The sequence below is a fragment of the Pieris rapae genome, chromosome 1, assembly GCF_905147795.1.
Source record: "Pieris rapae chromosome 1, ilPieRapa1.1, whole genome shotgun sequence".
Classification (NCBI taxonomy): Eukaryota; Metazoa; Arthropoda; class Insecta; order Lepidoptera; family Pieridae; genus Pieris; species Pieris rapae.
In genome coordinates, this window is record NC_059509.1 from 9809018 (window position 1) to 9836588 (window position 27571).

General features: G+C 32.8%; 1 protein-coding gene across 3 annotated transcripts in view; it reads left to right on the plus strand.

The window, feature by feature from the left end:
* LOC110991980 (phosphofurin acidic cluster sorting protein 1) overlaps nt 1-27571 on the plus strand; it is a 66087-nt gene that overhangs the window by 27783 nt on the left and 10733 nt on the right. The window contains exons 2-9 of one of the 3 annotated variants that reach the window (XM_022257589.2): nt 18571-18795; nt 21390-21483; nt 21970-22129; nt 24091-24230; nt 24822-24941; nt 25436-25561; nt 26249-26402; nt 27103-27180. In XM_022257589.2, the coding sequence (XP_022113281.2) occupies nt 18571-18795; nt 21390-21483; nt 21970-22129; nt 24091-24230; nt 24822-24941; nt 25436-25561; nt 26249-26402; nt 27103-27180 (1097 nt within the window). The remainder of the gene's footprint in view (nt 1-18570; nt 18796-21389; nt 21484-21969; nt 22130-24090; nt 24231-24821; nt 24942-25435; nt 25562-26248; nt 26403-27102; nt 27181-27571) is intronic. The other 2 variants (XM_022257591.2, XM_022257592.2) reach the window with 2 other exon arrangements.

Genomic DNA, 27571 nt, shown 5'->3' on the forward strand with positions numbered 1-27571 from the left:
TATGATGTATTTCATCTTTGGCTATATTACTTGTGTACTTGTTCGTTTTTATATATATTTATATAAATAGTTTGTTAGCCGTAGGATTACGAAGTACATTTATAAATAAGAAAATAGCTTAAAGTTCTGTGCCTTGAAGTTATGTTTTTGTTTCGTGATCCATTGTTTTTTTCTAATAGACAATTAATGAACTTTTTGTACATGCCATTGACTTTTGGGTTCAAGGTCGGTTTTCTCACGTTTTTTTTCCGTCACCGTTCGAATGAGTACTCAAAGTGCCTATAAAGTCTATTGGTGCTGCACCAAACTTCAGAGATGAGAGTCGCATGCTGACGCTGCAGTTTATACTGCTTTTTATGTAATAGCATGTTTATTTTTTGCCATGTTGATTATTTTTTCTGTTGTGTATCTGTGTGATCTATACTGGCAATGAATCTATCAGTTAAGTTTACGTTATAACCGCGGGAGAAAGATTTCGTTTACACCCTAGTTTTCCCATTCTTATAATATAGATATTTGCTATATAGCCTTTGTACACGTTCCCTAACACCCGTTGACTTTAGTGACAGTTTGTTGGGTTCCGTCCAAAATTCGCGTTACATTTTTGCATGCTCTCATCTCGTGTCCCGTAACGTGAACGTGATCTCGTAATTTATCGGGTGTTTACAATTAAATTAAATAACAGAGGTTCTTGACTTGGCGACAGGTATATAGAAAATCAATTTTAGAATTACGATGTCTGTATTAAAGTTCGTATCTCCTAAAACGATGTATTCTCTTAGCTTCTGTAACCATGGACGAAAGTACGCAATAGCGCATGGGGACATACACAATATACAAAATTTACAATTAAGACTCACTTAGAGTTTCGGACTGGGGTACTGGGTAAACACCGTTTGCCGTTACTTCAGCTAGCATCGGAGTACTGGCCTTTGACATATCGAATGACGTTCAGTTTGTCGGTCATTTGGAAAAGCTTTTAATTAGCCCTGCTTGCCTAAACTTGGTCGGTACTTCACTTCGGGCTACCGCTTGCATCTCTACAAAGTGCAAATTCGGCCTCGAATTGACTGGACTGTTCTCACCTCTGGGCGTGAGTCCCCCAGTACCAGTTCCTTCCGCTTGACCATATTCAATGTTTTACCGTATCACCACGACGTCCGTCGTTCCACTGAAGACAGCAGTTCAGCTGCCCACTGAAGTATTTTCGAACCAATACGACTAAGGGCTGGTAACGGACTTGCGAGGTTTCTAGCAATGTTAGTGACCATGAGCGGCGGTATCACTTAAACGTCAGTTGAGCTAATCCTGCCCGTTTCCCTTATGTTTCATAAAAAAATAAGACTAAATCTAAATTAAAAAAAAATGTTGCCAAATAGAAGCTATGCTAATATAGCGATGTGTTAAGCTAATAGACCAGTGCCGAAGCCTTCAAAAATAGTAAAAAATGAAAAAAAATTACAGTAGGATGAAACCCATTAGAAATGCAGGGGAATATGATGAAAATGAAAGGAAAAATAAATTACGGTCGATCCGAGTTCGGGAAGTGGAAGGGGGGTGACTTTTAAGGGGGAAAAATTGTTTATCTTGATTTCCGGCGAAACTACCAGTCCTATGGAAAAAAGTTCTATGGCAAAGTTGTAGGTCATAAAAAGATCTACAACTTTGGTATTTACAAGTTTTTCACATAACCTCAAAATTTAGGTGAAAAATTAAAAAAACCAAGTTTTTGGTTTTTTATTTATATCTTTTTTTTAAAGTTTTTTTTTTCTACGAAATTTGGTGAAAACTTACCTTATTATGTCCCAAATATACAGTAATTTATTTGATTAAAAATATTTATTTTTTTGCCTCATTTTAACTTAATATCAAAAAAGCACCCTAATTTTCAATCGAAAATTCTGACGTCAAAATTTCAGCTTTTTTCAAAAAGTTTGGGGGCTTTTTGTTCGTTGAAATATCTACTTTCTGATGGTGTAAAAAAAATATACATTACTATAGGAAATATTATTAGAAAATGCAAAAAATTGAAAAAACCTCAAATTCGAAAATTTTCTTTTAATTATGTACAATTTTGAGGTATTTATTAAAATTTACACTTTAATTACTCAAAAAACGTAAGATTTCATGCTTCATTGATAAACGAAAAAATTGCAAATTAAAATATACTTCTATAATTAACAAACAAATAAGTTAATAAAGTTAATATTTAATAAGACATCTACAATATTTTGAAAAAGTTGTAGAATCTTCTGTAAATAATATTTGTAGATGCCTATTTATTGCTGTTTTAAGATAATTTATATACCTGAGTGACCTTCGGTGAATTTTGAATTTTTCTTTGAATAAAGTAAATTTCTCACAAATCACTTAGAGTAACTCAGCCTGCAGGTGTATTTTTAAAAACGATGTTGTACACTACTCTGTATCTCGAATACTGGCTAACGGTTTTTACAGCTGCTACGAAATAGCAGGTAGCAGTAAGGCCCAGACCCTCCTAGGTCCAGCCCCACTTCTCAATGAAATAACTTACACTGGGCTAAAATTCACCGAAGGTCACTCAGGTATATAAATCATCTTAAAACAGCAATAAATAGGCATCTACAAATATTATTTACAGAAGATTCTACAACTTTTTCAAAATATTGTAGATGTCTTATTAAATATTAACTTTATTAACTTATTTGTTTGTTAATTATAGAAGTATATTTTAATTTGCAATTTTTTCGTTTATCAATGAAACATGAAATCTTACGTTTTTTGAGTAATTAAAGTGTAAATTTTAATAAATACCTCAAAATTGTACATAATTAAAAGAAAATTTTCGAAATTGAGGTTTTTTAAATTTTTTGCATTTTCTAATAATATTTCCTAAAGTAATGTATATTTTTTTTTACACCATCAGAAAGTAGATATTTCAACGAACAAAAAGCCCCCAAACTTTTTGAAAACAGCTGAAATTTTGACGTCAGAATTTTCGATTGAAAATTAGGGTGCTTTTTTGATATTAAGTTAAAATGAGGCGAAAAAATAAATATTTTTAATCAAATAAATTACAGTATATTTGGGACATAATAAGGTAAGTTTTCACCAAATTTCGTAGAAAAAAAAAACTTTTTAAAAAAGTTATAAATATAAAACCAAAAACTTGGTTTTTTGAATTTTTCACCTAAATTTTGAGGTTATGTGAAAAAATTGTAAATACCAAAGTTGTAGATCCTTTTATGACCTACAACTTTGCCATTTAACTTTTTTCCATAGGACTGGCAGTTTCGCCGGAAATCAAGATAAACAATTTTTCCCCCTTAAAAGTCACCCCCCTCCCACTTCCCGAACTCGGATCGACCGTAATTTATTTTTCCTTTCATTTTGATCATATTCCCCTGCATTTCTAATCGGTTTCATCCTACTGTAATTTTTTTTGGTTTCAAAAATTATCGACACTGGTCTATAATATAGTGTTATAAGTATTTTTTCTTAAAAAAAAATAGCAGGAGTCAGATCAATGTCGTTTCAAATGATGTATGTCTAAATTATGTTCCTCGTTGGTGTTTCTACTTTCTCCGTCGATAATCGAATAGATTCGGTATTTTATCTAAAATAACAAATAATTCATTCTTTCCCACGATTTCTATTTTTGTTAAATATAATTATAAAATGCGTAGCTCTGAATCGTTTTATAAACAACGGTATGGGATATTAAAAAAATATTCCAGTGCACAAGAATGAGGCGTAGTTGCTTACAACTGGAAATTTATAAGCAGCCCAAGAACCCCCAAGTGCTCTATTAAAACGCGTCTGAATAGAGCTTTTCTCATTCCGAAGTATTAAGGAACTTAAGTACATGCTCTGTAGTTTGCGGCATACAAAGAATATTGCGTTTTAGATGAAATAAAGTTTTATTGATGGTATTTTTTGTACACCGTTTATTTATGCCCTTTATACCTTTTATTACATAGTTATTAAAAATGTTCTGATTTTTAGTACTGTAACCAACATTAATTTTGTCTATAAATTAAAAGTCGCCATGAAGAAAACTATTATCACTAAAGTACGTAATTGCTCGATGCATTTTTGAATTAATTAATTTCCGATAACGATGTCAGTTTGGTGGCGGAGCACGTGATAAAATTAATTAACTTCCCATGGAACGGGCGAGTTTTGATTTTATTGCTACAGTGGTCTTTTTTTGTTTTGAATTAATCGTTTGGGACACTGTCTTTTTAAAGTGTTAAAGGAAGTTTTAAATTTTATTGGCTTGATTGATAAAAATTATAGAAAATTTGTTTTGCCATGTTTATGGACATGTTCAAAATAAAATTCTGCAAAGTTCGATATAATATAACTTTTCTAAATTCAACTTAAATTGATTTCTGGCATCGGAGTTAGGCGTAATTAATTGAGAGCCTAATATTAAACGACAACAATTTTTTTATTACTGTAATGAGATGAGTTTGCAACTTTTTTGATTTAATTTTTCGTTAGTAATTTGTGAATAGTTTATTAAAGATACATATGTGTTTTCAATCAACTGAACTGGTCATTAATATTTTTAAAACGATAAAATCTAAAAAACTGGACTACTGATTTGTTGAATACTAGGTCAATTCACTCCACAAATTCAGGCCATAATGTCAAGAGATTAACTAAGTTCCTGCACATTTTGTAGGATATTAATGGAAACATTTCCAGCAACTTGTAATTAAATTTTGAGGTTGAGGGTCCAACTCTGAGCATAAACGGTTGTGGTTTTTGAATTATGTCAAGTAAAGGTCTAGGAATAATCACAGTATTGGATTAGATGGCTATTTAAGACAAGAGGAAAAGAAGAGTGGGAAAGTCAAAAAGAAGGTGGGCTGATGACTGAAAAAGTAGTAAAAGACTGGCTATTGGGAAAGATAGAGATATCTGAACTCCTCTTACTCGTGAAGGAAAACAACATAAGGAATCTGACAAACTGTCCATACTGGACATAATATGGGTCCAGTTGTCATCAGGGGCTTTTCCCGTAAATGAATATTGAAAAATCAGACGTGTGTCACAACATGCGTTGTTATATACCTAAGCAGCTGGGCTGTTTACTCATTCGTCACCTACAAGATGATTACGTTGTCCATCTCTTATATAGGTACTTATTGTTAAATCCTAACTCTTTCCTAGCTCAAAACCGATTTCAAATTTTTGGGAGCCAATGAGTATAGCCCCTATGTATATATATAGGTCTTCCGAAAACTATATCCTTGAAATCCTATCTTATAACTCTAATGGCGAATTCTATAATGCAGAGAGTGCTGATCTAAAATTATCTCGATTCATGTGCATTCTTTCTTTTTAATTGGTCTTTTTTTTATTGTCTCTTTCGTTTGCAGATTTGTCTATATAACTATATGCCTTATGTAGTTTTGCACTTTTTGGGCCTGCATTATCTATATTTTTGACAAAGTGGAAGAGATCGCTCAAAAGCGATAAGGCCGCCAGTTGACCACCTTTTTTTAATTATTTTATTTGTACTGTATTTCACTAATCCTGCATTACTTGCATACGTTGGATATGGAAAAATGGCCTTATAGGCATGTTAATATACATAGTAAAAGAGGACAGCTGAGTCGTGGACAGCTGGAAAAATCAGTGATTAATGATTCACAGTTTTGTCTCAAGCTGCGTTCTCATCTGCTCTAGCCTATTAATGAATTGAGAATATATGAAGATTATTGTTTTTAGAGTGAAAAAGAATCCTGTTGGAACCTGATAAATATATAACAATACGGATGTTTCTCGTTTTAAAATGAGTCTCTCTAAACCTAAGATATTAATTTTTCAACCGAAATCTTTACCTCTTCAAAAGAAGTGTACTGAAACCGCAATAAATTCCGTGGGTTAGTTTTTTTAAGATTGTGACTGACTTGTTTTAGTTATTTATTTAGCCATAAAATCTGTTACGAATGAAAATGCATTTTTAAAATGAAGTAAGTAATGTAATATTATTAAAATGTATACCTACATATTTAATAATGGCTAATATTAATAATAAAAAATTAAAAATAATACTCGGGATAAATTTCACCGTCAATCCGTCAAATATTTAGGAGTCACACTCGACAGCGGCATGTCTTTTCGTAAGCATATAGCCGCCGTTCGCAAGAATATCGCTTTTGCCCTCTCTCGCCTCCATGTCCTCCTAAAGGAAAGGAGTCACATGTCCCATAGACACATGCATGCACTATCACATATTGTATAAGGCCTGCATGACCTACGAAACGTCGATCTACACCTCCCATGATGACCTGGAGCTCCCTACCATAACACAATGGATGAAATTGGCGTCCACACGCCACTTTTGAATTTAGCAGCGATCGGACGCGTTTATTTTCGGAGCTCTCTAGTGTGGAAAATAATAATACTTAATAAAAACGTGCTTTTCATCAGCATTGCACCCGTGCGAAGCCGGGGCGGGTCGCTAGTTAAAAAAATGACATAATGAAAAACTGATTAATAAAAGTTTCAAAATTATCTTCTTTTCTCATCATGTACAAAAATAAAGTCGAATTTAAATACACTCGTACCTCGACACTTGAGACAGGCATCATTAAAACATAATTGTAAAGTTACAATTATTATAATATTATTGTAAAGAATGTCGACGCTTCGGTGCACGGAAAAATAGCGACCAATTTCATTCCCACCGAAACATACATTTCTGGATATTTTTTATTGTAATCTACCAATTGATAAAAAACCAGCATTGATAGCATAAAGTAAAAAACATTTCTTTTTGTTCCAGGTATGATGTTGAAAAAATTGCGCAGAGAAACCGAAGCAATCACATAGCATTTACTTGGTTCTTAATACTCTTTTAAAAGGCAGCACCCGAGAAGCTGGGCGTATTTAGCATTGTATTTGTGACCCAGATCTTGTGTACAATGTTGAATGTTTCAAATGCCCATGCATGTGACGTTCTGCTCTCGTTTCCTATGTGTGCTATTCCGTCGTTTCAGAAATTTGTTACGGTATATTTGAAATTGTATTGATGATGCTCTGTACGGTAGCTGATGTTATACATACACTTTTGCGTTTCTTCGCTTCACGTGCACATACGAAGGTATGTTCGTGAAAATGGGAAAATAATTGCAAATATCATTGAAATTTAATGAAATTCTGAAAATTCTGTGTAGTCTTTCTGTTTCTATTTTTAAGAATAATCTATCTTAATATATATAAATTATGTGTCACGTTGTTTGTCCGGTAGGGACTCCTCAATTACCGAACCGATATTAATCAAATTTGCACGCCGTGTGTAGTTTAATCTAACTTAAAAGATAGGATAGCTTACATCTCTATGTATATTATTTTATTGCAAATATTGATTTATTATTTTATACAATTCTGACAGATGGCGTTGTGTTTAAAGTACCAACGTTTCACATAACCTATCTACCTTTCACATAATACTACTAAATAATAAAAAAATAAATACTTTACTACTAGGTAATATAACAAAAACCTTAGCCTCAGTTAGGCTTGGCCGAGTCTGCTAGTTGAAATATATATGTTGGTGAACTTAAGAGCCCTAATTATTGTTACCCCGAGAATCGAACCCACTACAATTATTTACTGCCTTTATTAAATACAAAAATTAAATATTGTTAATAACAGTTTTTCTGATTTATATACAAATATCTATATAAAATTACTTTAATACAGACAGCTCAGTTTACTTAGACGCCTTTAAACAATATAGAATATAGAACATTATGAAAGACCGTAATGTTCCATACATCAAAATATTATCAATGTCATTGCTTGAATATTTCGTATTATTCAGTTATATATTCCATTATGAATATATCTGAATTATTCAAAAGGAATGAGCTGTTAAAATTCACCGGTATAAATTGTTGAAACTGAAACAAATTTTATATGTGGAATATTTAATATTTGTATAGCAGCAGTGTGATTAATACTGTACATTATAATTATATTTTACTATAATTATATATTAACTAGATGACCCCCGGTGCACTGCGCATCATCTACATATATTTGTGTCAAAAGTTAATGTTTTACACACATGATAAATACAACATTTCACTCATTAAAATCGGTCCATTCATTTATTGCATTACAGCTGTGTCGGGGAAGATTCGATCGCCTATGTCTTGGCATTGTTAATGATAGTATCTATAAGCTAACAGAAAATCGAAATATATACACAGCAAACGATCAACTTCAAATCTCCCTTTAGTCAAATTTTCTTTCATACTTAATCATAGATAAATTACATTTAGCTGTCAGTTGCGTTTTGTTAAAAGTCTGTCTCCAGGTTCTAAGCTACCTTACCTTACCAATTTTCAGCCAAATCGGTTCAGCTGTTCTCAAGTTAGTGTTACTAACATACTATATATATATTAAAGCGTTTGCCTACACGTGATAACCTTAGAAACTAATGTTCGAAATTTTTATTTTATATTTTGAGGTAAGTTATCGAAAGGATAGAGATACAACAACACTATAACATCATGCTACAAATTAATTTTTTAACACTTATAATCAATATTCTATTTCTTATACAAAAAATATGTCTCATTTGTGCTGCACTATCCTAGAATCAAATATGTGCCTTCGCTTAATGCAAGAATCACGAACTGATATCCTGTCTATTATATAGGTAGCTATTGAAATTCAAACGAGCACTAGAACCTACGACTAGAACTATTGAAACTTGCAACTTATTCCGTACAATGGAAAGCTCTAGATTTAACACGAAGTTAGAATCGAATGCAGACGGTAGACCACATGAATTTATTTATGGACTTTGTCGTATGTTTTAAGACGATATAAATTTCAAATAATTTTTTGTTCTTATATGAATTAGTTTAGGTTTTAAACAGAAACTGCTACGCTTGAAATTTACTAGCAATAACACCAGAGTTAGAAATAACAATATAAAGAGATTGTAGTAGTTTTTTCCCTTCCTTTTTATACACTTGTTCCAATAGAACCGGCGTACTTGTTAAAAAAATGTAGTCGATTGCAAAGGATGTCACAATCTCATATTTTTCAATTGAAGCCATTATGATATTCACAAATAACGTCAGATACACAATATTTTATTGTCTGCTCTTTCAATACGAATATATTTTCCAGAATATTACTTTTCCAATACAGCATTTCTTAGCTTTATTCGGGCGTTCTTATTACAAATGGAAATTATTTTTACGTATGGGAATTGTGTAATTGAGATTCATTAAATGTAAAGTTTAAAGAAAATTTATTAAATCTACAATGTGTTAATGTCTGTACCAAGTTTGACAGATGCGCATGCGTTTGACTTTTTTTGCTAATAACAACATGCCATACAGCAAAGCTTCTGCTGTCGGAGGACACCCAGGAACGTATATGTCGACCTTAAATCAAACAAATACGTATAATAATAAAACGTACAGTTAATTCGCCTTATCAATTTAAATAATGAATATCATTTCTTTACAGCACAGAATTGATATCTAAAAGTTTTAATTATTATGGCGGGTAGTTCTAATACGGCGAGTAAGTAGAGGATTCTCGGATGGAAAGAAAAAATACAATTAATAGCCGAGTGAATTGTACTAAACCTTACTTGGAACAAATTGCAAACGTTGAGCGTCGCTCTTGTAATTAATTAAAAATCCGAGCCTACTTCCTATACTCGGATTTGTATTGTTCGTCGACAGTAACAGATCTTCTAGACGCAATTAGAGATATTTATAAATGGATTTAAATATAATTATCTCTCGCTTGAACGTAGACTTGCTGTTTTATATATCATATTCAGATTTTCGGAAAATGTTATTTACGGCACGTGCGTGTAAAACAAACTTTTAAAATAAGAGAAAGTGTTTCTTACTGGTATTATTCGATTACAACCGCGCACCGTAGAGTACGTATAGTGATAATATCCACCACCGATTGCACAGCTACCCATGGATACGACGAAGCGTGGCTCCGGCATCATGTCATATGTCTTTCGCAGGATAGGTGCCATTTTGTTGGTGACAGTACCAGCTACGATAATGACGTCTGTCTGACGGGGTGTGCCACGGAAAACCATACCATAGCGATCCATGTCGTACCTAAACAAATCAATTGCTCAAAAATGTATTAAAGAATAACTGAGGTTCGAAAGTTAAGTAAAGGTTAGAGGTCAGATTGTTTCAAGGTGGTTTATTTTTAAAAACACAAAAATCGTAATTGATTTTTGCTTCCTTAAATCATGTTTGATATTCTTAACTTCTTCTTCACTACCATCGAAATTGTTAAAATATTTTAAAACAAATTAATGGAACGGAAATAATGAAAGGATAAATATTCTTTTGTATGGTGATTCATTGCAAAAAGTACGGTTGTTGTTTTCATAATATGATACATAATTCGATATAGGAAGGGAGGGTGCGTCGTCGCGTGACAACACGGATTTCGTTTCAATCGAATCGTCTCGTATCGATTGTGGGGCTAATTCTAGGGGTGTCCAAAGGTTATATCTCTCACCTGGAATTTTAAAGCTCTTTCATGGATTGTGTTAGTTATAAGAACATTACCTAGGGCCCGCATAGTGCATCATTTCCAACGCGCAACATGCTAAGCCAAATGTCAAAGGCCAAAGAGAGCCTTTCCTGCTCCAGTTTAAAATGTCGTCCAAACGAGCCACCACCCATTCTACTTTTGACTGAAAGAAAAATAGTAAAAATATACGCATATATTATATAAAATAGAAGTATGCGTCGAACGAGCTACCTTGCACTACCTAATATACGCACGAAGTACGGAAAAAATATGTTTACTTACGAAGGCGCACAGCTGTATAATAAAACTACACAAAAATAAAAAATATGACTTCTTTCAATGCATTCAAATCGAGGCTGGGTATATGTCAAACAAATTTATACTTATTTTCATTTTTCTTATAATTGGTTTCTATTCGTGTGTCTTTGGTTACCTTTACTTTTATGTTTGTTGCATGTACGTTTTTTGATTATTTGAGAACGACTACAATATTATGTTTACCTGAAGTATTGTTCTCATGTAATTGAAATTTTTGCCTTTTTTGGTAAAATAAAGTCTTTAAACCTAAAATAGGTATTATGTTAGCCTTATATTTCATGCAGTTTATAGATCACATCAAAATTAATTATACTTAGGAAGCGTTACGTATAAGTCTGTAGTTATAAATTCTCTAGTCGTGTGAATATTTATTCTTCATTAAAATTAACTATTACGCTGTTATGAACCGCATTTCTACCAGAAACAGAAACCGGGAGGCATTCATTGTTTTTCGTCTACACACCAATTATGTCCTATTGTTTTAATATCATTTTCCCATCTTTTTAATGGTCTTCCCTGTTTCCCATTACGCTTTAAGAGTACGATAAAACGTTTTAATTGAATATTTCAGTAAAACATTTTCGTATAAAATAAATTGCTATTAAAATATGATCGACATTCGTTTTTAAAAGTTAAGCTAAACTAATTTGTGAAGCCTCACGAAAGCTATTTACATATTTTTTCATATAAAGTTTGAATATTTTTATGAATGATAAAAACGCTGCGTGAATTTTGGATTGGATATAAATTTTATCGGTGATTATCTCATTGATTTTCTGATACAAAAGGTTATAAATTAAATTGATTATAATTAATAATAGTTTTTATGTATTAAGTATGATTGTTATAAGATATATTTTTAAATAAAATTTATGGAATGAAATATGTACTACTATTTTACTAAATTTGTTCCCATGTATAAATAAAACTCAAGTCCATTAGCATAATACCTAGTTCTAAACTGTAATCCTAAGTAGACAAAACCGCATAATTTTGTCTCTAGAACCTGTAAGACCTAATTACAATAAGGTCTCTCGGACTCTCCCATCCAGTACCAAGTCCAATACTCTTTAGTAATGGGATTGCATCAAGTCTGTAATTGTGTAGACGAAGTGGTATATCACTACATAGTATAAAACAAAGTCGCTTTCTCTGTCCCTATGTCCCTTTGTATCTTTAAATCTTTGAAACTACGCAACGGATTTTGATGCGGTTTTTTTAATAGATAGAGTGATTCAAGGAAGGTTTATATGTATAATAACATCCATTAAATGGTGGAGAAGTATTGTTATTTTTGAGGTTTCTAATGTTATGTCGTAAATAATTACATTGCAAACGCGGGCTGAACCCTACGAGTTTTATCAAAATAATGTACTAAGTATTGTACACATTAAAAAGGTCTACAGAAAAGTCCATGATGGTATATGTCTATCTCTTATGGATAACCCACAATAACTTTTTTTGTCATTTACTTTTTACGACAAATGATGGCTAATTTTCGAAGCGATTTTAACTAATACAGCATGAATCCTTAACCAATTAAATACCTTGTTCATTTAATATAGATCTATACAGCCACAGCCATATTACAGCTTCTTTAGCAGCGATCGAACGCGTATATTATCGGAGCTTTCGAAAGACGGAAATAACAATACATAATAAAAACCTGCTTTTCATCAGCATTGCACCCGTGCGAAGCTGGGACGAGTCACTAGTTTTATATATATTGTAACCTTATCATTATCGCATATAGATAGCATTTGTAAATAAAAATACAGAGATTATTAACAACTTTTTTAAGTTTGTAAGCAAATTTTGGGCGAAAGACACCCGTCTTTTAAAAATGTATATAACATTATTTCTCCGTAGTTACTTTTTGTGGTATATATTTTTAATTTGAATAACTTTAGAGTTGCAATTACCAAATTTCTCACAATACCTATCAAGCCAAGTTCTAATTACCTGTTCGGGATAATGAAATGGCGAGTATCGCCTCACTTCTCCCACTTTATACGATCGGCCCGCGTGTGGATTTACGTAAACTTTTTTTTTCTTTGGGGCAGCGACAGGCTTTTCGGGTTTGCCACATTTATCGCTATACCATCTAAACCCTGTTTGTAGAGACACCTGATACCTGAAATTAATAATTATGATCTTGTACGTTTAACCCGTTGGTCTGACCAAATTACTTAAAATAATTATGGGTCTTTGACATCCCTTATGCCCTGAGACAAGCTGAGGATAGTTGCAGGTGGTAGCAAGTCCAAGTTTCGGTCGATCATGTTCAGGATGTTAAATAATTTTTACTTAAACAGTGAATATGAAATTATTTCTTTATTTTAGTAGGCTGTTAAGAACCTACCGTCTGAACAGATGAAATTTCCATAATTTGTGATAAATCTTTACCTTAAATAAACCTTCCACGAATGTGAAGCTAAAATCATTTTTATTACAAAGTATTTTCAATGCCGAAATCCGTGTTTTTGACAGCCTGCGGGCGTTAACGTATGACAATGAGCTTTGTGACAGGCAGTATTTTCAGAAAATTTTACTTTTAAACGGTTTTATATGTCATGACAATTCAACTGATTTTCGTGATGAGATTTTACCGATTTCGTGTGAATATTTATACATTTATTTCCTAACATACAATAATTTTATGACTCCACACGCTGTTTTAAATTAACATTGAATAAAAAATACAAATAAACTTGTTTAACGTGATTTCTAAAATAATATAAACGAATAAATTCAAATTAAAATCTAATTCTAAAAAATTAAAAGGGTCAACAACCCCATACTGACATTTATTCCAATTACTCGAGAGACGAATGTATATAAACGTTTAAAAAGACTCGTGGGTGCGTTAGCATATAAAAATACGTGTGCTACGTCGTAGAACACTAGCAACTGGGTTTTTTTTGATGACGTAGCGCTTGTTAGTTAGCCTGATTACTTGCCGAGAGATTTACGCAAAAAAGCTGTTATTTGCCGTTACAAACTTTTTGTCATTCCTCTTTCAGTTACAGTTTTATTGTTTAATGAGATGTCTTCCATGTAGCTTCGAAATTAATGTATCCTTGCTTGCTAAGCTTGCCAAGAATTGCAAGAATTGCAAAAATTAATCACCATTATAATCTCTGAGAAATATGGAGTTTATTAAATAACAGTCTGGTCAAAACTGACCCGACTGTTATTTACAAAGTAACCAACACGAAATTATCGTTTTTTGAAAGATTTACGTTTAAATTGATAACAAAACAACAGAAAGGATCTTTGTAAAATGGAAATCAGTATAAATACAATGTTATATATTAAGATTATTAATCTAATAACTGCATAAATTAAATGTAAATACACTAAGTTTTTATACTAGGATTTGGTAACATTAACCAATATTAAAATAATCGCCAAAAAGTTATACATTTACATGTAGGTTAATATATATTTCTGCCCTTTAGGCTTCAGTACAATCTGATAAAAAGCCTAACAGAATCACTTAGTCGCAAAATGTCAAGCAATATAATTAAGTCCTGTCTGAGCGCACAGCCTGCGGGATTGGCGACGATATTGGATTATCATACAACAGGATTAATTCTCTTTTATCCTCACACCAATACAAAATTACATAACCAATGTATGCTAATTATGTTTATTATAGAGATTTTCTAATCGTCTAACAGAAGCGTTTTTAACGTCGTCTTTCTGACGGGATAAATACATTATTAAGTTTTATATTTATTTATTTATTTACACTATGTTCCAAATATACATACATAAATATAGAACAATTGAAATAATTAAATAAAAAGGAGGGCAACTGGCGGTATTTTGATTTTTGAGCGGATTGGAAGAGATTCCAGGAAACCACTATTGACAAAGATTACAATTGCTTATTCGTATTTTAATTTGAATAGATAAAAAGATTGAAGATATTTCGTATCAGACTTGGATTGCTCGTGTCTAGAGTATTTAATAACCTTAAAAAAAATGTTATGTGATAAAAATAATAACTAAAATTTATGTTATTCAGTGTGAGATTTAAATGATTCTTTTAAAATCGATAATGCGTAAGAGGGATTATTAAACAAAATTTCTGTAGACGGGGACACGGTGTCGCATGATGATGAGTTCGCGACAAGAATAATAAACGGGTGACGGCTCATGTCAGGTAATTTTTTGTTTTATTATAATTTTACGCATACCAAAAACTCAAATTTATTATATCTTCGACTCGAGTTGCTAACCATAAATTCTAAAAGTAAGTACAGTAAAAAAATTAAAAAAATATTAACATCTATATGAAAAGATTTTATTTATTTGCGTAAATCCAAAATAGATTACTATCTGCCTACATATCATATCTGTATTGTATGTTTTATACACACCTTAGGCGATCAATTATTTTTTAATTACAATTACTTAAATAAAAAATAGCCGCTCTTCACGACACTTAATGCGTGGTTATTAAAAATATATAGTCGGTAGAGACGACAATTTCAGTAATTTTGTTTATAATCGCGGTGACACCTGTGCTGGAATAAGATGTGATGTGGGGGCTTTTATGTGTACGATATTTTAGGTAAATTTTTTCACACATTTCCAAAATCCTATTCACAACTGTGATTACGTCAACTATTTTATGTTTATCATTTACAATAAAAAATAACTTATTTCTATTGTTGCATTATTTTACCGTGTGGTGAATAAAATTTAGGTAAGATTAAGAGTGCATTATATGAAAATGGCTCCGAAGACTGTCCAACTACCACAAATGCTAATTTTTCTGTAGCTCCGTAATCGACTTCTGATTGCAAATGAATTAATAATAATACGGAATTACCCTAATCTAAGTAAGCAAGGCAACAAAAAAATATTCTGCATCGATTCTATCAGGCGTACAGTGTAGTGTATCTGCTATTGGATTAGAGCGTTGACCAATCATAATCCAAAAAAATGCGCAATCGTTTTGTCTTTGTTGTACCTCCTAAATGCGATTGATTAGAGATTGAGAAGATTGAGAACCATGCTGTAGTTAAATCCGTATTGCGTAACACCAAAGAAAAACGTTTTGATAAATTAAATTTGAATTGATGAATTGAAATTGATAACCGGATAGAGCGTTGAACTTTCCAGAGCGTGTTTAAATAAACGGATTTTTTTATTTGTCAGGCGTACACTTGCGTACTCAAAACAAAATTGTCGTTACTTTAGTATCACTATTTGGGTGAGAGACAAATAGCAACATTACCTTACGGAAGTACTTCCTTGAGAAGCTGCAGCGCTAGCCACATCCATGCAAGTTTCTCATAAACAAGTAGCCCGCAATATCGCAGCACAACTCACGAGAGGACTCTGTGTATTGAAGAAAATGCATGGATTTATACATTATTATTAGCAAATCATTAACACAGCGTGGTTTCCAAAGCAATTCGGCGAACGGAGTTGCTGAAAATGTCCACCGAGTCAATTGTGAATCCTTGCTTGCTCACATGTAGATAAGAATGTTAAATTTTAACACTTAATAATTTTCGAACGTTTATCAACTTAAACGACTTTAGAGACTTAAACCGAGAGATATTCAAGTGGTCGTATATGGCCAGATGTGAGAAGTTGAAGGGTGAAGGGTTGAGTGCCCCTTGAGGCTTATGGACTTTAGCTGACATTTTCGGTTTTATTTTTGCCCTAGTGCCCTACAAACTCTGACAAATACTGTTAGTTTCACATTTATTAATATGTCAAATTGTTTGTCTAATTATGCAAACTTAAAATTACTTGGTAGAAAAATTCTACTGGAAGTTTTATGATAGTTTAGTAAATTTAATAGCAATTATAACTGTGTTTATTGGAGATTTTCTATACTGGTAAGTATACTTTCAAGTAGAAAGTGTCTAGACCATTGCACTTTCTAACTTGTACCTAGTTGAAGCTTTTTGCAGCTTACTTTTCCATTTGATATTTTACGATAATGTTTTTACAGAATGATGACGTTTGATTTTACTTTTGGAGTTATAAACGTCACCGGCACTGCGGTGCGAATTGAAAAATTCTTTCACCTTTGTAGTCCTACGCTATCACTAATGAACATAGGCTAAAAAAACAGAAAAAATGCCTATAATAGAACAAAGTAATAGAACAATGATATGTACTATAAATATTGCTCTAGTACAAATTTCACGGTGCTGTATGTTGCACTATTCCATATTTAGAAAAATTGATATCCAGCCTTACGAACGTAGTTTTTGTTCCCGGCTTAGGTATAGCGTAGAACAATTCATGAAATTAATTCAATTTTGCTAATGAAAAGTTATATAAACATCATCCTAACAATGTTTTGTAAAATATGCCGTAGATTTATTACAATGTATGATGTAAACTTAATAAATAAATTAATTAATCCTAAATTCTTACTAGACCTTGGGTGTAGAAACAGCCTATTATATAAGCTGTAAGTACAGAGTCTATAACGTAATCAGAGGTCCCTTTGTAGCATGAATATCCGATAATTACTAGGTCACCGCATGAATGATTAGCCTAACGTGATATACTCTTGTCTCTTGAAACTACATTTGCGGTAAGTAATTCTCATAGATAATTGATAACACATGTTTATTTGTTTTATTGCTGCAATGGGCTTTTTTTCATGTAGGAGGTATCTATCTAAGGAGATAATTGAGTATTACTTTAAGAAAATTGAGTTTTGTTACCTCCAGAATTACCACTACAAATTCAATAAAGGCCGAGATTATATGTTTCAATGATTTGCATTCTCATCACCCCGGGGACACTTCGCCGAGAAATGTTGCAAATGCAACGGCATTTGCAAAAATGTTTTTTATCTTTTTACTTTGCATCTGTCAGTAACGATTTTTATCTCAATATTTTTTATTATATAAAAATGTTTTTGTTTTATGTATTAAAAATTAAATAATCTTTATTAAAAATTCTTCAAAAGAGTATTGAATATTATTACGAATGCATAACTGACACTATTTTATTACTTGAGTTTGATGCAATAAATAACTAGGCAACAACACTGATATACCTACGAGTGGCACACGTCTCAACAATGAGAGAATGACATGTTGTATAATTTTCCGGTGCAGCGAACTTTTATTATCGTCGTGAGACTGTACGCACTGCTCTTTTGCCGGTATTCACTTCAACGAACTCCTTAGAATTTCGGAAATGTATAAAAAAAAATCATTTTGTTTTTAAAAGATTTTTTGGGCTAAACTAAAACGTTTACCGTACCGGAAATATGCAAATGTATTGATGTTCTGGATTGAATCGTTATTGGATTCGGCTCATTGGTGTTCGTACATCACTGAGCGTGAGCCAATGCTTACTTCACAAACAGACTGTTTGATTAGTCGCTAGCATTGCTTACTTGAGAGACAATGTTTGCGACTTGCGTGCCTCGATATTTTCGACTTTTTTGTGTACAATTTCAATTATAGTATTTTTGATTTGGCCGTAGACTAAAAATATTTACGAAAGATGTATCTGTCTTTTAAAAGAAATTCTCTATATTTTTTAAAAGAAATTACGACTTTAGCATTAAGTATGTCATAATCAGAATAAAATAGAGGTATTTTATTATTTTATTGAGTACATATTCTAATAGGAGTTTGTGTCATCTAATTACCCAAAATAACATTATTTACTAAAGTTATATGTGTACCTAAAATGACAGATAAATTTTAATTTCAGACTGTGCACCCTACGCGTAACTCGCCTTAGAGTATGCGGCGCACTAGGCGAAGCAGGCGGCGGGGCTGCGGCTGGCAGCGCGGGCGCTGTAACCCTGGCGGCTCGAATGCACAGCAGCAAGCGCACACTTCGTTCTAACGATATTATCGTACCTCCAATGGATGTCGAGCTGGATCTTTGCTTCTCCCTGCAGTACCCGCATTTTGTAAAACGTGATGGCAACAGGTTTGTACTCTGTACAAGTAGATAAGAATTTCTGAAATATTTTTCTAGAGCTCAATAAGATGGACGATAACGATAATGAATTTTTCAATTACTTTGAGAACATAATTTTTTATGATGTTTTACGATTATATTTTAGTGTCATTCCTACAAGTCTGTTATTTAAGTACGCATGAAAATAAAGTGTATTTAAAATCAACTTATAATCGTGGGATATAAACTTATTGAGTCATCGTGTCAGTAGAATCGTTGAAAATTTTGATCGAACAAATAAAATATTAAGAACAAAGATATCTATTGAGTTTTGTATGGTTTCTTGAAATCATTTTACTTGAACTTTCTTACATCATTATTTAAGTATCGGAATTATTAAGAATAAGTTTGGTAAGCCAAATAGGATATATTAATAGCCAACATCCAATACTAACTACGACTATTTGCCTATTAGAAGAAACAAATGATCACGATTTACATACAGAAATCTCAAACCTACAAGATTGTAGCGCCGATGATTTTTTTAAACCTACATAGTTGCGAAACGCCGTACAATACAATGTAAACTTCCTATATTAATCTAGAAATTCTCTGCTTTTAAAAACTAATAGTGAGTTTACTAAATAGTACATGTAAACAGGATATTCAGTTCCCTTTATATATTTCTTCACAGAATATTAGTGACTGGTTTAACCGTGAAATTGGCCTTCCAACGTGACCCCTTTTAGTTTGAACTTGGCTTTATGGCCGCACTGCTCTTTTATGTTTATTGATATTACCTTTAAATAGTTTTGGTTTATATTTGTATGCCGCACATATCTTCTCAACTGCTGCGTCAATGGCTCATCTCTTTGAAAATATATTTCGTAATAATGGGTTTCGTGATTTTTCAATGGCAATTTGAACTGGAACGCAATTTTTTAACCGTTTTACGACATCCGAAATAATACACCCGGTAGCATATTGTCAGACATACAAATCATTTGGGTTAGATATTTCATTTAAATATTCCTTGGAAGGTTCTAGTACAGTTGTCAATGCATGATTAGATTCCAATTTTTTTTTCTCCTATTCGTTCTTATAATTAATACTAACTGTAATGTTTAAAGAACTTTATTTCTCATTACAAAAACAGAAATATTTTATTTACATGAGAAACTTAATATTAATATGTATATATTATATACGAGCGAGATACACGTCGCCATTAGCCGTAACAATTTTAGTCAGCTATTTTCATTCTAACATGCATCTTTAATGCCTTTTTGAATTTGTCAAACACTCCAATATTGCGAATTTGAGATGGTAATTGGTTAAATAATTGCACACCCTCATACCTAATAGATTTCTTCAAATAATTTGTACGCGGCTTCGGTAAGATAAGCAAACTCGCTCGACGAGTATTGCGTGTCGTTGTGTGTTTGATTTTTTTAAACGACAAGCAACTATGGATAGAGTTATTTAAAATTTTTTTTATCAAAATACAGGTGCTATATACATACAGTTGTTTAATTGTCATAATTTTGGTTTCTTGGTAGATTTTATTAGTCGGTGTTAAAAAATTGTATCTAAATAATGATTTTATTAATTTATTTTGTAGTGTTTGTAAGTTAGAAATTATGTTTTTACATGCCGTACCCCATATTTCAATTAGATATATGAAATGTGGCTTGACTAAACAATTATAAATTAAATGACGTACGGATTGAGGAATACATTTTGATATTGACCAAAATCTGACTGCCAATCAGATTTCTGGTTTAAACTGTTCAGGAAATTAGACTCTGTTCTAAGTTTCCGTTCAGAAATGAGCGTGATGAGGCTTGGAAATACAATAATTACGGATCCTCTATTCCGAATACTGATCTAGCCGAATGTAAGCTGTTTTTATAATAATTATAGTATGAGGTAATTAATTAATTGCGGTAATTTAACTAAGTGATTAAAAAATAAATATTTCTACGAAAAAATAGGAAAAATTAACAATAAAATAGTAAATACGACAACAAAAAAGAGGGTTTCTGTTATCATAAACAGGTGACGATAATATATATTTTTTACTAACATATTTATCGACTAACCTGTCAGGTTCGTACTTAGAAGAGACATTAAATTTGAGTAATATTTTCCATCTGCAGTAACCGAGCCTAGTAATGAGCGTCCTGTCGTTCCCGACTTCCATTTGATATTATGTTTTATTGCCGCTGGGCGCGTCGTAAAATTTAAAGTAATGCAACCCGAGTCGAATGTCTGCCTTGAGCCATCTATGTTTTGGTGATTAACACTGTATATAGCTATTATAAGGGATTTTTATTCAATGAACGTAGTTGAAATTATTGTATAAAAAATAATTAACTTTCACTGGGTTATAACAAAAGACGATATGGCGTCGCGACTACAGATGTTTTTCCGGGATTTCATATTAATTACCTCAACTAATCAAACTCGCAATCGTTTTATTTTTAGTATTATATTCTTACCGCCTCCCTATACAACTTGTAATTATCTGTATATAGTATATATAGTTTAATCTGATTATTGATGATTCGGCTGATTTTTAAACAGAGTGGAAAGACTTTTAAAAATGTAATTATTTGTTCCAGGTTGCAAATTATGTTACAGCGTCGCAAGAAGTACAAAAATCGCACGATACTGGGCTACAAAACGCTCGCTGAAGGTGTTATTAGGATGGATCAGGTACTCTATTTTGATTTAATGCTTCGATGTCATGAGGAGCATGGTGAAAAAAAAAAGACACGTTCATAGCTATTGGAAAAACATGAAATATTAATTTAGAATATTAAATTTTTTTTGACGTTCTGAAGTTGTTAATCATGCAACGTTAATATAATATTATAATTATAGTAATATAATTTTTTCTCTATATAAAAATAAATCTAAACTGGATGTAAGTATATAGACTCAATATGCTTATATTAGATCGCTTATACCATGTTTTTAAACGTGTACGTTAGAGCAAGGAATTCCGTTTAATAAATCCAACCTCGTAACCAAGATAGTTTGGGCGATTAGTGAATCATCCAATTGAAAGTTGTTAGAACTAAAAATATATTACATTCTTCCGCGGAATTTATTCTTGCTTACTTCTAACAAGTTGTTAGGAATATGATATTTCAAATAATTATAGACTTTTGTTATAAGACTTTTAATTTACGTTGACAGGTGCTTCAACGTTCTATGGACATGGAGCTGGAATTAACCAGTGTGGGAGGTAAAGTCGGTGCGCCAGCTGGACAACCAGTGGCAAGACTGACCATCACTGGTTTGGCTTCTACGCCCGTCGACCATGACACTAAGAACAACAACACTTTACTTATTACCGGTAATTTAAACTGTCATCATCTCTTAATACCGTTCATTCAGTTGTTGTATGGTGTACTGTAGGGACATGTACTTAGTCTGGCCATAAATACTGATACAATTAAAAATAAACAAAATATTACATTTTAATTTTGAATCTGTTATTTTTATATGATTGTCCATTAAGTTTTCTCATTTTGGCGCCAATACTTTATATAATATTTTGCTATATTAAAATGCAGTGGGGTGATGAAGAGAACCGAATCGCTGTGATTGCATTACCAAAGTAGGTATAAAGCTAAATGCACATTTTAAAACTCTCCATACGCTTGGTATTTGTAAAATATTTGAGTACTGGGCTATTAATAGGTACAATGAGATCTTCTCTATTTGTGACAGAAAAATATCTGGCCTTCCACGTAGTCTTCTTAAGAAAAAGGTGGTCAAAGCAGTAAGGGAAAGAATTCGAAGAAATCCTGTCCGAAAGCAAAAGATTTTATCTCGGGAGACAAAGATAGCACCTAGAACCATGTTGCGTTTTTTAAAAGATGACTTAGGACTTGTAGCCTATAAGAGACGTTCTGGTCATTTCTTAAATGATAATTTAAAAAAGAATAGGGTGATAAATCGAAAAATTTACTGAAGCGGTACGCAAAGAGTGGTCACAGAAAAATTTTGTTTACGGATGAGATTTTTTTACAATCGAGCAACATTTTAACAAACAAAATGACTGTATTTGTGCTCAAAGCTCTAAGGAAGCTTCCCAATAAGTCGCCAGTGTGCAACGTGGGAACTATCCGACTTCAGTGATGGTTTAGTGGGGTATTAGCTATGAAGGAGTGACTGAGTCATACTTTTGTGAAAAAGGTATCAAAACTTCGACACAAGTGTATCAAGATACCATCCTTGAGAAGGTAGTGAAGCCATTTAACAACACCATTTTCAATAACAAAGAATGGTCCTTCCAACAAGACTCGGCAACGGGTCATAAAGCTCGGTCTACGCAGTCTTGGTTGAAAATGAACGTTTCGGACTTCATCAGCGCTGAAGACTTGCCGTCGTCTAGTCCCGATCTTAATCCGCTAGATTATGATTTATGGTCAGTTTTAGAGAGTATGGCTTGCTCTAAACGGCATTATAATTTGGAAGCCCTAAGACAATCCTTACGATTGGCAGTGAAGATTTTTCCCATGAGTGCGTGCTTCTATCGATAACTGGCCTCAACGTTTTAAGGACTGTATCGCACCCAATGGAGACCACTTCGAATAAGCTTTTTATATTATAAATTGTTTTTTATTTATGTATTAAACTAACACACTGTAAAAGTAATAAATGTTATTTGCAACAAAAAAAAAATATTTTTCTTTGTTTCAGTATTTATGGCAAGACTAGGTATATAAGTAGACTTCTTCGTCCGATTAATCCGAATCTTTATAATATCTTTAACTTCTTCTTAGTTCTTGTGCACATATAACTATAACTTAACACAACCAATACTATTCTCTACCGACATCGTAACTAGATTATTTATAACTGACTATAGTAACAAACCTATACATATTTATATTTTTAATTTTGTTAAGTATTTGGTATTAAATACATACTCATAAATTTCCCGCCCGCCAAAGGGTAGGCAAGATGGCGTCACAGTCCCTATAACATACCATGTTTGGAAACATGTACAACAAAAAAACATGAACAAACGCCAATATTTTTAAGTATTCATTATAATTCTTAAATTACACAATTCTTAATTTAATAATATATTTCAATAAAAAAAGTCTGTGTAAAAATATAATTTACCGGTCTTCAGGCAAAGTTTCTGCTCGTTTTGTGTATTGTTTGTATGTGTTTGTGGCTAACGTATAAAGATTAATGTTTAAAATTATGGATTTTTACTTGTGCCTACTAAAGGTAGTAAGTGGAGCTCTGTTAAAAATTAGCATACAATAAACCTATTAAAACATTATCACCTAATTTCAGAAAGAGGCTACTCTGATGAAGAGGAGGAAGGCGAGTTCAGTTCGGTGGAAGAGGCTGATGAGATGACATATGGTGCACCTGCCCGGAGGCGACCGCACAGGCAGATCGAGTTCAACAAGGCCGATTTTAGTTACACCAAGGTAAAATTAACAAAAATTTTAACCGGTTTACCTACATATTTTTTTTGCAAGCTATTACTTCATTAAACTCTTAACATAATAAAGACTTAGGATAAATAGCGCTTATAGAATTTATATAGCCTTATATTAAATGAAATATAATATAAAGAACTATAGAGGAATATCAAATTACTTATGCATGCATAAAGCTTTAGCTTTGCCGTATGATTATTGTATTTAAGCCTAGATATTGACATTATTATTTGTTTTTAATAAATTGAGTTTAGAATTTTATTCTATAATATTTATACTTTTAGCATAGTTATTAAATCAATTGTAATTATTATATTCTCGCTTTTGCAAAACCTGGTTTATAATTAAGGAGGAAGTACCAATATTGTGAAACGAGATTTTGTAAGTAACCAACGCATTAGAACCTTTGAATCTGACCTCTCGCATTTAGATGCGAGATTTAATTAGTGTAGTGAACCATATTTAATTTAAATCGTTTCCATACTCATTCGTTAAGTTAAATTTGGTACAAGCTATAAACTGAGGAAGGAGGTACAATTACAATTGTAAACCAGGCGAAATTAAATTGCTTGCACGCAGCTGGGGTACATGGACAGAGAAAGACAGAGCTATATCAACTCTAAGGCGCATGAGAGGGACAGCGATAGTGAACTCGAACACGCCCCAAGCAAGCGCAAAGGCAGCCGCGGCAAGCTCGCGGTGAGCCGGCACGGGATAATCAACTTTATTGTCACAGTCTATTGCCTGCGTCTTTAGTAGTAGTTTTGCTGTAGAACTAGATATTTTCTTTATCTATAACATGCTTCTGTTCTTTTTGTTTTTTTTTAATTACACGAAATTCTAACTCTGTACGTGATATTGCGTTGTCTTTCATCTCGCCTTGACATAACCTTCGCTTCACTAAATGAAAATGATGTAACTCACTATCAGTAACAGTGGCATCGTGATTAGATACGCCTACAGTTAAACAATAAGGATTATGTACGCTATTGTACGTTCTCCCGGTTACTGGTATGGAGGTATTAAGTTTTTACTTTTAATTAAACATTTCGTGTGGTATTACTAACTTATAATGCTAATTGTGTGTCTATTTACATATGTTTCGGAATATTGTAGTATCCTTCATGTTGGTGGTGATAAATCATTGTGAAATGTGCTTTGATTAGAAAGGTAATAGAGCTTATAATTTGCAGCAAAGGAATCTGAAGCAGAAATTCGCAGCACTTCTGCGCCGGTTCCGCGTTCCCGAAGAATTGGGAGAGCGTGGGGCGGTGCGAGACAACCACAACGCGCAACGGGACATAGATGAACTATTTCAGGTAAATCGGAGATAACGAAACAGACTTGCTCAGGATACATTTGTAATAATTTTTGTTGCATCCTGAAAAACTTTGTCTATAATGTGTAGTAAAAAGGGCACTTCTTTGACGTTACTACGGGTGCTGTATACTTCATTATTCAGCCAATAATTAAACAAAGATGTGTATATGACAGTAGTTAAATTTAAAATATTTAAATTTAAATCATTAGAAATATGTTCACTATCACTAACTTTAACTTATACATATCAGAGATTATATTACTAAATTAACTTGTAAATATATGTAGTGATTAATTTGCTTGAACGTTTTACATTACAATAGAGTTTTTCTATCATCATAATTTACACACGTGCGCGAACAAGCAGTGTTGGCTTAGTTTTGGCCAAAGCCAGGCTGTGCATCAATAGACTCTCGGTCTGTGTGAAATTACCACTTGCTCGTGAAGCAGAGCATCGAAGAAACAGATACGTCTTAGACCCAAAAAGTCGACTGAATGTGTCAGGCAGAGAAGGTCTGGCTGATCACCAACCTGTCTATTAGAAAAACAAATGGTCACGAAACAGATACAGAAATGAGCTCAGACCTGAATGGTTGTAGTGCAAGTGTTTTTTTTGTATTCGAACGAGATATTTAGGCAAAATCCCATCCTTGGTGCGATCATTAACTATAAAGTGGTCTATTCAGGATTTGGATTCTCTATCATGTGGCGAGGGTGACGATTCAGGTCCAGATCAGATGGACACCATCAGCATCGGTTCCACGCCTAAACCCTCGCTTAGACCGTTCTTCAGCAGCTCGAGGAGTCTGGCTAATCAAGACCATCATAGACATTCCAATGGTAAGTGCTGAAGAAATCAATCGTTTATGTACCTCGTGCCATTTGATTTTAATTATAAAGAGTGGCATAGTTTGATATTTAATTGCTTCAAAGTTTCTTTGCAATGTATTGTTTTATGAAGTCTGTATATTATATTGTTCGGTATAATTGTATTATATTATCCGACAAATTCAAGCGATTTGAGTTTTACCTATGAAAACTATGTAAAAAGTCTACTTAGTAAATAAATTCATCAGAAATTAAAATTGTGTGTTTTAAAATTTGTATTGTATTCTTATTGTGATAGTTAGTTTTATGTAGGTGAAATTTTTTATTGCCTAATTTTATGTTGTAACGCTCTGTTTAGTGCATGTTCTGGGTTTGGAGTGGCGGTAACAATTCATTTTTGTTGAAGCACCTATATACATTTGCACATATAACCAATTGTACATGTGAATACTTCATTTCATACGTATGGGGCCGTTCAAGTACTACGAACCGAGTTAATAATTCATCTCCACTGATGCTTATATCAGATTCCAGAGCAATTATATGGAAAAATATCCATATAATCCATTTATGTAAACACCCACTTATATTTAAAACTACGTGCTACTCGAAAGGCTTCTTTGCGTGAAGTGTACGTATACGTGCACGCATTCATACGTACATTTGGTGCCCGCCACTTACATTCCCATCGTAAGCGAAATCGCATGCGCAGTGACACGACACGCGAGCCTCGCGTCCGCTGCTGAGTTGCGGCCGCGGAACCGACATCAGCCCACACTCTCATTCACAGGTATTTTTATTTCTATGCAACAATTTTTAATTGCTTGTTACAAAAAAATAACTATTCATTTCATTTAGCAGCTCATTATGTTGTTAAAGAATCTTACAAATGTCACCCTTTCACACTTTGTTTTGTTCTGTAGCTTTCAATAAGGTCGCAGTACTGTTACTGAATTTCCATCTCCAAATAAATCTAGTTTTAATTAATTGCAAAATTTAAATTTAATATTTCACAAGTTTCGTCTACAAAGAAAAGAGTAATGAATACTATTAATATTCCGGTCAAGTGTCTTTCCATCGGTAAAATATTTGAATTGTTAATTAACCATCTGTTATATTGGATCAAAGGCCATATTGTTAATGTAACCGTCAGTTAATAATACTTTTTTTTATCAAGCATT